Below are 11,126 nucleotides of genomic sequence, written 5' to 3'. Positions count from 1 at the left end.
TAACATTTCCTCAGAAAATGACATCGCATTGCCAAATGCAAAGGTTGGGGTAGTTTTTACAAGTGTATTGTGCACCTGAAGCGTACAAACGAGGTATTTCCTGTTTTTATGTTGATGTACATCACCTGTGGTTAGTCACATAAGCATATACCAGCCATAATCTCAATCGACCTAGAGAGGTTAAGGAAATCAACTGCAGTAACCGGTTACGTGTTAAACTTTCCAGCTGGTAGAAAATTCCATATGCATCAGGATATTAATATTGTCTCCGTGGAAATGTACATGAACTTTTGTCCTAGGTGTAGGTTATCAGTTAATCAGGGTGGGAATTATTTCCCTCACTACATTGCCATGGAGTCAACTGTATGGTGACAGAGGGCAGTTAGGCCGACAGACAAATGTGGGAAGTGTTCAAACAAGGGAAAACAACCAGAAAAAAGAAGTTGTGGATACAGAATGTATTTGGTACACCATTCCTCTCTGGTCAAAATAACCAAGGGTCATCGTGTGGAGTGAACATTAAGAAAAGGGACAGAGAAAATGGGGCTCGAATCCATAAAGGGAAACTGCTGCGCTGACTTGCTGTGGTCTTGGCTCTAATGATTTGTTTCTATCAGCCACATTCAACTACAGCTGGACAGTGGCCATGATAAAAAGGCTACTTCCACTTGTGGCCAGAAATAGGTGAGGTAAGCAAGTTGCTGTGGATACAGATGATTACCTAGCACTTGTGGCTGGAGTATGGTTACGCTGTTTGGCAGATGTAGGTATTAACTGAACTGACAAAGGAGGAAGTAACCTGGCACAAATGACCAGATGCTAGTTTTTTCTGGTTGGCCAGCTAGCAGTTACACTGATTGCTAGCTACCTGGAGAGGTGGGAAAGAAAATGGGTTGACCCAGGTGGCTCAGCATTTGCTTTGACCACAGACTGATCCCTGGATTCAAAAGTGGCCATGTCATTTGCTGACAATGACAGGGCTCCCACAGTAGCTTCATTCTGCCAGGGAAAGGAATTGGTAGGTCACCCAGGATTTCCTCATCTTACCGCTCTTAATCACCATGTGAATTACCAGGTGCCTGTCAGAGGAGTAGCGCCTATCTTTCAATGATTGTCCACTCCATTGTATTCCACCACATGACTTGTATGAAAAATAGCCAATGGTTGCATGCAAGGTATATTGAGGAATTGAATCAGTCCTGTTTCAGTGCTCTTGTACAAGCGCCAGGGTGAACCAAGTGTGTAACGCCACTGTGGGCACGCAGTCATTGTCAGATAATGACATGACTGGGATTGAACCTGGGCCATAGGGCTCAGCCTTCACTCAAGACAAGTGTCTTGCCAACTGATCCACTTGGGAGTCTCCATGCAGTTTTGTTTTGGTTTATTTCTTAAGCCATCTGTGTCTGCTGGGGCTATCAGTCCTGAGTTTACCACAGCTGATGGAAACAAGGCAGATGTATTGTCATCCAACACTGCCACCCGAATGGGTGGAAAATGTGTAAATCTGTATATTTAAAACCTGTTTTCCAGACAACATACTAACACAGCTTCAGAAGGATCGTTGGCTTCACAGGCCTTATGACCCCACAAGTTCAGAGTGCACCTGCACCAGTGGCTGGTAAGGAAGCAGCACTGAAGGGCACCAGTCCAGCTGACTCACTCACTCACTCACTCACGCACTCACTCACTCACTCGCTGAGCAGCTCGTAGAAGGCGACCGCCTGCAGCAGCGAGTCGCACAGCTCCTCCCCGCGATTGCGCGCCCCCAGCTGGAAGGCGTTCCTGTAGCGCACCAGCAGGTTGTGGGGAAAGGAGACGCGGGGGGTCTTCTGCGTCGCCGAGTCCGTCATCATCTGCCGCACCGTCTGCACCCCGCTGGTCCGCGTCTCGCCCACCATCAGCCCAAAGTGTCGACCCACCGCCGTGCGCATCATGTTGAGCACCTTGGGCGGATCCTCCGGCTCTCGCCGCGGTCCCAGCAGCGCGAACAGCATTGCCTCCACAGTCCGCAGGTGCACCATCACCGGGTACAGGGACGTGTGCTGCAAAGAAAGCCCAGCCTTCTCCACCACAAACAAATCTGCTGCAGGGATGCGCGACACCACTGAGGAAATCTGGTGACAGGACAAACAAGAAGACTGAAGAAAACACTTTCTCGTTACATCTGGTTCTTAATAGACAAGACTTTAAGCCCTGGTCAATTCTGAACTACCTTCTGGATACAACAGCATTCATTCAATCACATGCCCACTTCCACTGACCACACAGTAAACAAAAGACACAATCCGTATAAAAAAAAATATCATACATGCTGCAGCCAACTTACATCATCCAAGTATGCTGAAGCGAGGTATCCTCCTTTCATGAAGCTCTGGCAGCTCTCCTGCTGCCAGTCCAGAACGGAAAGCCCACGAGACAGATGCGCCCAAGCAATCTTATCGGTGCCACACACAATCGACACTATGCTGTTGGCCTCCTGTGAGATATTTAAAAATATGTATAAAATATGGGCGTGACAATATACGAGGCTCGTTTTGTCTAAGTAACACTACTCTCTCTCACCTCCAGCAGCTTCCGGTCTACCTCAGGTTTGATGAACTTGGCGAGATGAATTTTGGTCTTCCGCTTCTGCTTCTTTTCGGAGGGATAGAGGATGGAGTTGAAAACCACCACCGCTGTCTTGTACTTTAAGAGTGGAACATTAATCACGCTTTCGAGGTCTTTAAATGGCCCGTTTCTAATCCTGTACTCCACTATGTTGACCGATTTTCGCCCTCTCAGCAGCTTGACACCAGCCAGCTCTGTCTCCGTCGCTGTGTTTAGAAGCTGCAGAATAACAGCTCGCTGTTCTGGCGTGTAACGTGAGTCCAGCGACTTACCTTCATCCTCACATATCTCAGAAGATAAGGTGGAATTCAACACATCAAAACCTGTTGTTGCGATTCGACTCCTCCAACAGCACGTGCAGTGGAGGTATCTGTGTTCCAGCTCTGGGAGCGACCCTAAAGACCGGTGGAAGAGCCCGTAACGCCCTACAGGAATAAGACACATTCTGTATTAGCAATGACATTAAGAAACACGTCTGCAGCTACTCACTGGTCATGTATGTAGTTAGCTTACTAGCTAGTCAGCTGAATTAACAACCATGAAAGCTAGCTATAGATTCTTATTTGTCTAGCCATTAAGTGAACACTGGCATCAGGAGCATAGAAAACGGAACTGTCCCGGCTTGAAATTATTATTTTTGCGAGCTGTACAATTTACCATTATGAACCACTGCTGCAACAAGATGCTTGACAACCCACATTTTCCTCAGTTCACATTACTCCGTCCGCATAGGTAACTTTGTCCTCTGTCCGCCTCTTTTAAACGGCGTGGAAGAAAAGAAGACACATCAGTGGTTCCGTAACATCTTCGTTCCGCTCCATTTTGCCGTTCGTGTTCAAGGGCAGGCAGTGAAGAAATGTACTGTCATGTATGCACCCATGTATGTACCCAAATGAAATGTACCCAAATGCAACTGTCATTGGGTATACTTTGCTTTTTCAAAAATGAGCTCAGTGACTTTTTGCTAAGGTGACATTTTTGTGTATTGAGTATAATCCACTGCCAATATTTCTGTTTATCTAGATCAGACTTATATTGTTAGTCAATGCATGACACATTTTTTTTTATTTTCCTGTCCAGCAACTGTACCCTTCATATTTCACATTCTGTGACTTTTTCCACCACTGACTGTGGTGGACCTACTCCCGTTGACCGTAAACGACAGCGTACAGGCATTGCGTTTTCAAAGTCCTGAGTTAAATCTATTGTGTAACCTAGTAACAGTAATTTCACTTCCCTCTGCCGAAGAGTAGCCTACTGCATTTATTCCGTGTAACATTAATGCTTTTCCTCATTTTGGTCTACTCCAGACTCAAATGACAAAAGGGCAGATTGCCGAACTATCGGACGGGCTACCTAAGCATGAACTGTAAAGTTTTAAATTTCTTGGTTGTACATATATAACGGTATGGAGCTACTAGCAAAATGCCCACACAACTCTGATAATTTCTTCAACACTGACTGACACTGCCTTTCGCATAGCTATGGCTGATCGGGATCGAAACAAGAAAGTCCTTTTGGATTTGGTTAAACATCCTAACAACAGCCACTGCGCTGACTGCGGAGCCCCAGGTGAGTGAATGGGTACCAGCAGGTGTACGAAGGGTGTGGATAAGGTGGGGTAGAAGGATCACGGCCAGCATGGAAGGGTGGCTCTATACTGTAGAATGTATCACCTAGCCTTAACATTTCTACGACTACCTAAATAATTCATACAGACCATAAGTATATAGGCATACATGTGTACAAATATATACAATTTATGACATAAGTAACATATCAGTAAATATCCAGCTGTATAAATGGATACCATTGTAAAAAAAAACCTGTAACTGGTGTAAGTCGCTCTGGATAAGAGCGTCTGCTAAATGCCCATAACGTACTGTAACGTAACATAGTTTTTACATTAAACGAGACGTTTATATGTGATTTCTCTAATAACCGCAAGTGAAACTCTTTGAAACTGCTTGCTTGTGCCATTTCAGCAGCTGCAATGGGCAGCGAAATACTTTGTGTCCTTTCATTTCTTGTAGCAATGCAGAGCAGTTGACTTTTAGCAGAGACTTATACTACAAACCCAAAGCTGATGAAATCCAGCTTTGGGAAATTTAAACTATGGTACATTGCCCTCAGAAGCATGAACGTGATTGGGCTGAGTAAACGTCAGAGGCCACAGGTGGCAGGTGCTCCATTGGTGCCCCTATGACTGGGAAATTCTGTACTTAAACTAGAACTAAACTGACTGTAGGTTAAAGGCTTTCTAATTTTTTACCCAGCACTTTCAGTAAAGTATTGTTTCTGGAGTAGTTAGTTTGTGAAGATATGTGGAGAGTAAGGACAAGGCTTAAACAGAGCTCATATTTTACAAAGTAACACTGTCACCATTTGAATTAGTTGTTTTCTCCATATTATCTGATTATGACTCTTGAATTCTCCCCAGAGCCCGACTGGGCATCCTACAAACTAGGTGTCTTTGTGTGTCTGAACTGCTCTGGAACCCACCGTAACCTGCCTGCCATTAGCCGCATAAAGTCGATACGCTTGGACTTCTGGGACGATGACCTGGTCGAGGTACTTCGGCTTGTGTTCTCGCCACACAAGAGATAGGTTTTAAGAAAACATACTGCAGCCCAATGCTTTGCAATAACTACCGGCTTTCAACTGCATATTGGATAGCCTTTCACAGAGGGTTATGAGTTGAGTTTTAAATGGGAATCATTTTAAGACATGTTTGGCCTGCAGTTGGAGGCTACAACTCACACATTCTGAATCATCAAACCAACACTTATACTATTACTTTTTCTCTCCACCGCAAGAGTTTGCAGGGGAAGTTACTGAAGTGACAACACAGTAAAAACCCACCAAACCCATAGAAGCATTTACACTCCCAATGGTTTGTTGTTTATGTTTGTCTGACTTTGGCATACATGTAGTTCATGAGAGCCAATGGCAATGCTGCGGCCAGGTCCATTTATGAAAGAACGGTCCCAATCTTCTACTACAGACCACAACCGCAGGATTGCGTGTGAGTACTCCGTAGAAGACTCTTATTGTGATGTCATTGACTCTGAAGGAAAGTACTAAACTGCTGCATGTTATAGTTGAATATTTTAAATAGAGTTTAAAAATTAATTGATAGAAATCATCCTTTGTAATTTTAATATGTCAGATATTTGTTAAAAAAGGGGAGAAAAGTGATTCCTCTATTTTATGTAAAAAAAACATGCAAATTATTCTCCTGTTTAAAACATGAAAAGATTATTAACTTTAAATAGAGTTGCTAGGTATTCAGTAGTTCAAATGGAATGTATAATGCTTTAAATGTAGACTTTCATGAGGCACATACCCACAATTAAATTGCATTTATAGCTCTGTTTTGCCTTGTAGCTGTGGATTATGCTACTGGCTGTACTGGTTGCATACATTTTGTAGTCCCCTCTTAAAGAGGCTTAAATTGCTGCCTACACAGCACATACACCCATGCCCACTTACACAAATGAAAATAGAGGAACACATGAAATGAGAAATTTAATGTAGAAACACAGCAACGGGCACAGATCATTTTAAAGACTGCAAGTACTCGCCTTTATCACCAACATGCACTTATATTTTGAAATCTCATTACAACAGCACAGACAAGTGACACAGTCTACAGTAAATGTTATTAACAAATGAAATTAATGCAGGAAATGCAGTGTATGAATGGCTGAAGTATTTGGGGAAGTATAAGAATCAAAACAGCACATCTCCCACAGCTCTAGGAAGGAAGGGAACAACACTGCATTGTTCTAAACTGAACAAACAAGAAGGAGAAATACTGAGGTCTGTCAGTCTGATTACCGTCAGTGGAGCCCAAAAATACCCTGTTTTACGTAAAGCACCATCCAATGAGTGAAGTGAGCCTCCTCGACTTCACCACGTTGAATTATAATGTCATCACCATGCTTTGGACATCTAACATTTCATAAGTGAGACATGCTTACACACCTTGAAATTGCATAGCATTTTTTTTTTTACAGTCACATGATAGTAGTCTCGCATCAACTCCTTCTGTGAATTACTAGTGTTTTTTCAGCAGACAGCTTATCTATATGGAGCATTGGGAAATGGGAGTCACATGTTTTAGTGGTCTTGCCCTGGTGTAATTACATGTATATGTGCTGTGTAAGCAGCAATTTCAGATAGAAATATCAAAGATATAAGGGCCTCTTCTGCAAAATGTGTGCAAGCAGTATAACCAGTACCGTTTTTTACAGTTACAAGGCAAAACATCTATAAAAGCAGCTGAATTGTGCATTTACAGAACATGTATAAAAAAGGGGGAAAATGTGGGTGCTATGGTGGTAAGATGGGACAACACTGCAACACTAAAGTTCATTCAAACATCAGGTAACTGTTCTACTTAAGACAGCTCATCTCTCCACTCACTTCAGAGTTCTGAGGGATCAGTGGATAAGAGCCAAGTACGAGAGGCGAGAATTCACAGGAGAGAGCATGCACCTTCAACATGCCTACAGTTCAGGTAAACATAGGACAAATCCTCACAACTACGCACATATGAAACTGTTTTTTTTTTTGTTTTTTTGTTTTTTACTGTTAATGCTTTTAACAATCTACTGTAGTGTTTCTTCATGTGCCTACCAGAAAAAAACTCAGTTATCAGTCTTTCCATGAAACACTGTCTAACAGAACAACATTTCCGCTGAAACATTTCCAAGCAGAGGCACTTCCTCTTGCAACAAAAAGACAGCTTCTTGGTGCTTACAAACACGACACGTATGAGATTGCAGGAAATAGGTCCATTTAGATGAGGAATCCTTCATTTTACTTTCTTTCTAGGTTTCTATGAGGGGATTCTGTTGAAGAAAGGAAAGGACAACAAACAGTTCTTGAAAAGGAGATTTATCCTCTCAGCAAAGGATTTCACCCTCAAATACTTCACGAGAGAAGATGTGAGTAGACCACCAAAGGCCCTCACCTCGATAAACCCAGCAGAACATCTATCCCAAGTGACAAGATATTAGAATGATATGAAACATACTGTACCTCTACCCCCAGCAATCCAAAGGTCCAAAAGCAGTCATTGCCATAAAGGATCTGAACGCAGTCTTCCAGCCAGAGAAGATAGGCCACAAACATGGGCTGCAGATCACCTACCTGCAGGAGGAGCACACTAGGAACCTGTTTGTTTACCATGATAGTGGAGAGGTAAGCTGGAGCCCTCAGACAAAGTAGATACCAAAGAATGTTGGAATGCAAGACTGCGGGAAAGCTGAACTTCCTGCTAGTGCTGACATGTATGATGGTGATGCAAAGATTCAGAGGCTTGTCAAACAGAATGTTTTAAGGACATATTAAAGAACATATTAATGTGTTATGTACATGCTATGACAAAACTGTGATAAGGCTTTATATCAGCATGGCAGTGCACATAATACACAATTCTGTTCAGTTTTGTTACCATGGTTTTTGACATAGACCTTTAGCCATACATACATAGGATACATTATAATTCTACTATTTTTCCATGGAGTTGATGCCAAGGCTATAATCCACAGGAAACTATAGAAAGGTTATCCATATTTGTACATTCCAAATTGTTTAATGTTACTTTCTCCTGCTTTTCAAGAACCTTCCTCATTACCATAAATCCACCATGATAATCCACAGCCATATTGACAGCCACATCCTCAGTCAATGTTTTTGTAGCTCACATTCTATATGATTTTAATTGGAATGATACATTATTGTTACCCTTTATCATAGCCTTGATGAAATGTGTGGGACAAGATGTCATGAATCCAGATGATTCTCAGAGAATCTCTCCACAGGAGATTGTGTTCTGGTTCAACGCAATCCGAGCTACCCGTTACGCTTATCTGAAGACTGCCTTCCCCGTGGCCAGTGACAGTGAGGTGAGTCAGCATATCCTCTGATATATGTTCAAAACTGCTTCTCAAGTTGTGGTTTGACAAGTTGTGGTAATGCAATGAGTACAATAAATCAGTTGTATGTCATAATAGATAAGTATGGGAGGCTACATCTTTGTGGAAAGAATGCAAGAGTTGTCTTGGCATGGATTAGGTCAAATGTTACTCCTGCTATATAAATATCTCCAGCTAAAACAATGTAATACCTTGTAATTAGCATGAAATGGAAATTGGTTTCCCATGCAATACTCGTTGTCAATTTGAATGAAACAGTTTGTAGCTCAAACTTTACTTCCTATCTTTTTTATTATTTTAGCTAATTCCCTGGATAACCAGAAATTATCTAAAAGAAGGCTACATGGAGAAAACAGGTCCAATGGTGGGTAGTCCATGATGGTGTCATTTGATCCTGTTAATGCATTTTACCATTGCTGACACATCTGTATGTTTTATTCTGTACCACTTCTCTGTTGGACAGCAAAGAGAGCCATTCAAAAAGAGGTGGTTCGTCCTGAACTCCCGAGACAGGAAATTACTCTACTTCAAAACCCCGCTGGTATGGCAATTTACAGCTGAGTTTTATGATGCATGTTCTGTCGTCCCCACATTTAAAAATACTTCCCCTCCAATATAGTAAGAGAGCAGCACTGGGTTAATACAGTTTGTTTTTTTAACTTCCTCTTCTCCCTGTATGTTTGTGTTTGTCTGTGTGTGCGTATGTGTGTGTGTATGTGTGTGTGTGTGTGCATGTGTGTGTATGTGTATGTGTGCACGTGTGTGTGTGTGTGTGTGTGTGTGTATGTGTATGTGTATGTGTGCACGTGTGTGTGTGTGTGTGCTTGCAGGATGCAGTTGAGCTTGGAGCAGTGTTCATAGGCACAGAGAACCATGGCTACTCAGTGAGAGAAAGCCTGCCGAAAGGGACGAGGGGGAACAAGTGGAAGTGTGGCGTAACGGTGGAGACGCCGGATCGGCAGTTTGTCTTCATGTGTGAGCAGGAGCGGGAGCAGAAGGAGTGGGTGGAGGCCTTCAGAGAGGTCATTTCCCGGCCCATGGTTCCTCAAGACTATAACAGTAAGAGCTTGTCAGCGTGAACACAAAAAAGTGTACAATTTCCTGAAAACGAACATTCTCCCACACTATTTAGTCCTGCTGTTTGAGCAATAACTTCAGAGAGTGGCAATGATAAAGAGGAATCTGTGACATGACTCTTAGTGGTGGCACCTCTACCTGGAAAAGTGATCTGGTGTGGTGATGCATTCTAGATTATTGATCTTATTTGATTGTGGAAATCGTGGTGCTTTAAATGGAAGTGCTATTTTAAAAAGGCATGGAAGGACAGTAGTTGTTTTTTCAAACAGATGTGCTCAGAACTATTTTCAATGCATGAAAAGCATTCCTTCTGTCACACTGGCATAGAAACTGTGTCTGGGACAATAATCTTGGATGGATAATTTGTCTTGGATAATATCTTGGATATGGCTGCTTGTTTTACCATAATTCAGTGTGTTATTGCAGCTGAAGCCAATATGAGGAGGAGAAGATAATGGTGGAAGCAGTAAAAGACAAGACAAATGAAAAAAGTAGAAGAGAAAGGGATGGGGGAGAGGGAGAGAGACCCACCCACCCACTGGACATCCTTTCTCAATCACTCTCTACCTCCAGCCAGCCCTCCTCTCTGACACAAGACTCGGAAAAAACCATACAGCAAGAGACACTATGAACTAGCAGAATTGGTGAAATGACCATTCCAGTCTCTGGAGCTGAGCCGAAGTTTCACTGACACAAGCTAACATTCCTAGCACTGCGTCTGCTGGCCTTTTTGTCTGTGTTGTTTCAGCTTGATTTGGTCAAAATTATGCTTTTACTGTAATGTACCTATGGATCACCATGGATAAACCTGTCATGTATAATGGAAGCATTGAACTTTGTTTTTTTTTATTGTTTATTGAGGTTTTGTTTTTTATCCCAATGTCAAACACAGTTAAGCTGAAATGTAACAGGGCATTTTTAACATTATAAACAAAATTTTCAACATTTGTGTGTGACTGTATAGTTATAGTAATGCTAAATTTATATGTTTCTATCCCTTCTTGTTCTTCCTGGTCTGATCCATAGACAGGCATATGAGGTGTATTGTGATACTCTTGTGTACTCAAACTGAAGACACTTGTCTGTTTCTGGCTTACCAGGTAGTATTATCAATTCATTAAGAGCTCTCCAATGCAGTATTAACAGTGGGGCATGCATATTAACTGGAGCACAGACTATGAAGAATGTTACACTAAAACATATATTTTTAAAAAATGTTGTGTATGTGTATTCATTGACTGTATGCAATCTTCAAGAATGTAGTCTTTGTAGATTTGTAGATAGTCTTGGGAGATGATGATATCTCCAAGCAAACTACTGACCTTAAACAAGGGCTATGCCGGCTTTGGAACTGAATCGGGTGGTCATTTCTTGTTTCTATGGAGAAATGTCATACATCCACCCCTCGCCCCAAACCTTGACTTTTTGTTGATGTAGTTGCTTTTGCCAGAACAAAATCATTAAAAATCTGCAAGGACAGGTTAACTATTATTT

General features: G+C 42.1%; 2 protein-coding genes across 2 annotated transcripts; one reads left to right on the top strand and one right to left on the bottom strand.

Moving 5' to 3' along the window:
- Positions 1-329: 329 nt before the first annotated feature.
- On the bottom strand, positions 330-2,917 carry tefm (transcription elongation factor, mitochondrial). The gene is made up of 4 exons (XM_036541487.1): positions 2,883-2,917; positions 2,566-2,688; positions 2,330-2,479; positions 330-2,117 (listed from the first exon to the last, which is right to left on the bottom strand). The coding sequence occupies exons 1-4, from the start codon at positions 2,886-2,888 to the stop codon at positions 1,692-1,694; spliced, it is 705 nt and encodes a 234-aa protein (XP_036397380.1). The 5' UTR covers positions 2,889-2,917; the 3' UTR covers positions 330-1,691.
- Positions 2,918-3,992: 1,075 nt separating this feature from the next.
- On the top strand, positions 3,993-10,539 carry LOC118783269 (arf-GAP with dual PH domain-containing protein 2-like). Its single transcript, XM_036537044.1, has 11 exons — positions 3,993-4,182; positions 5,051-5,181; positions 5,544-5,635; positions 7,044-7,132; positions 7,450-7,562; positions 7,669-7,818; positions 8,442-8,525; positions 8,857-8,919; positions 9,019-9,096; positions 9,386-9,614; positions 10,059-10,539. The coding sequence occupies exons 1-11, from the start codon at positions 4,095-4,097 to the stop codon at positions 10,085-10,087; spliced, it is 1,146 nt and encodes a 381-aa protein (XP_036392937.1). The 5' UTR covers positions 3,993-4,094; the 3' UTR covers positions 10,088-10,539.
- The last annotated feature ends 587 nt before the right edge of the window (positions 10,540-11,126 follow it).

The sequence above is a fragment of the Megalops cyprinoides genome, chromosome 1 (genome assembly GCF_013368585.1).
Source record: "Megalops cyprinoides isolate fMegCyp1 chromosome 1, fMegCyp1.pri, whole genome shotgun sequence".
Taxonomy (NCBI): Eukaryota; Metazoa; Chordata; class Actinopteri; order Elopiformes; family Megalopidae; genus Megalops; species Megalops cyprinoides.
This window is presented reverse-complemented; position numbering and strand designations above follow the sequence as displayed.

What these genes read in the sequence shown, in the direction of transcription:
- tefm (XM_036541487.1), bottom strand. An exon ending in TAGACCGGAAGCTGCTGGAG is followed by an intron (nt 2,480 to 2,565) that starts GTGAGAGAGAGT and finishes AATATCTCACAG; the next exon opens with GAGGCCAACAGCATAGTGTC. An exon ending in CTTCAGCATACTTGGATGAT is followed by an intron (nt 2,118 to 2,329) that starts GTAAGTTGGCTG and finishes TCCTGTCACCAG; the next exon opens with ATTTCCTCAGTGGTGTCGCG.
- LOC118783269 (XM_036537044.1), top strand. Translation starts at nt 4,095, where the DNA reads ATGGCTGATCGGGATCGAAACAAGAAAGTCCTTTTGGATTTGGTTAAA. An exon ending in CGCTGACTGCGGAGCCCCAG is followed by an intron (nt 4,183 to 5,050) that starts GTGAGTGAATGG and finishes AATTCTCCCCAG; the next exon opens with AGCCCGACTGGGCATCCTAC. An exon ending in CCACAACCGCAGGATTGCGT is followed by an intron (nt 5,636 to 7,043) that starts GTGAGTACTCCG and finishes CACTCACTTCAG; the next exon opens with AGTTCTGAGGGATCAGTGGA.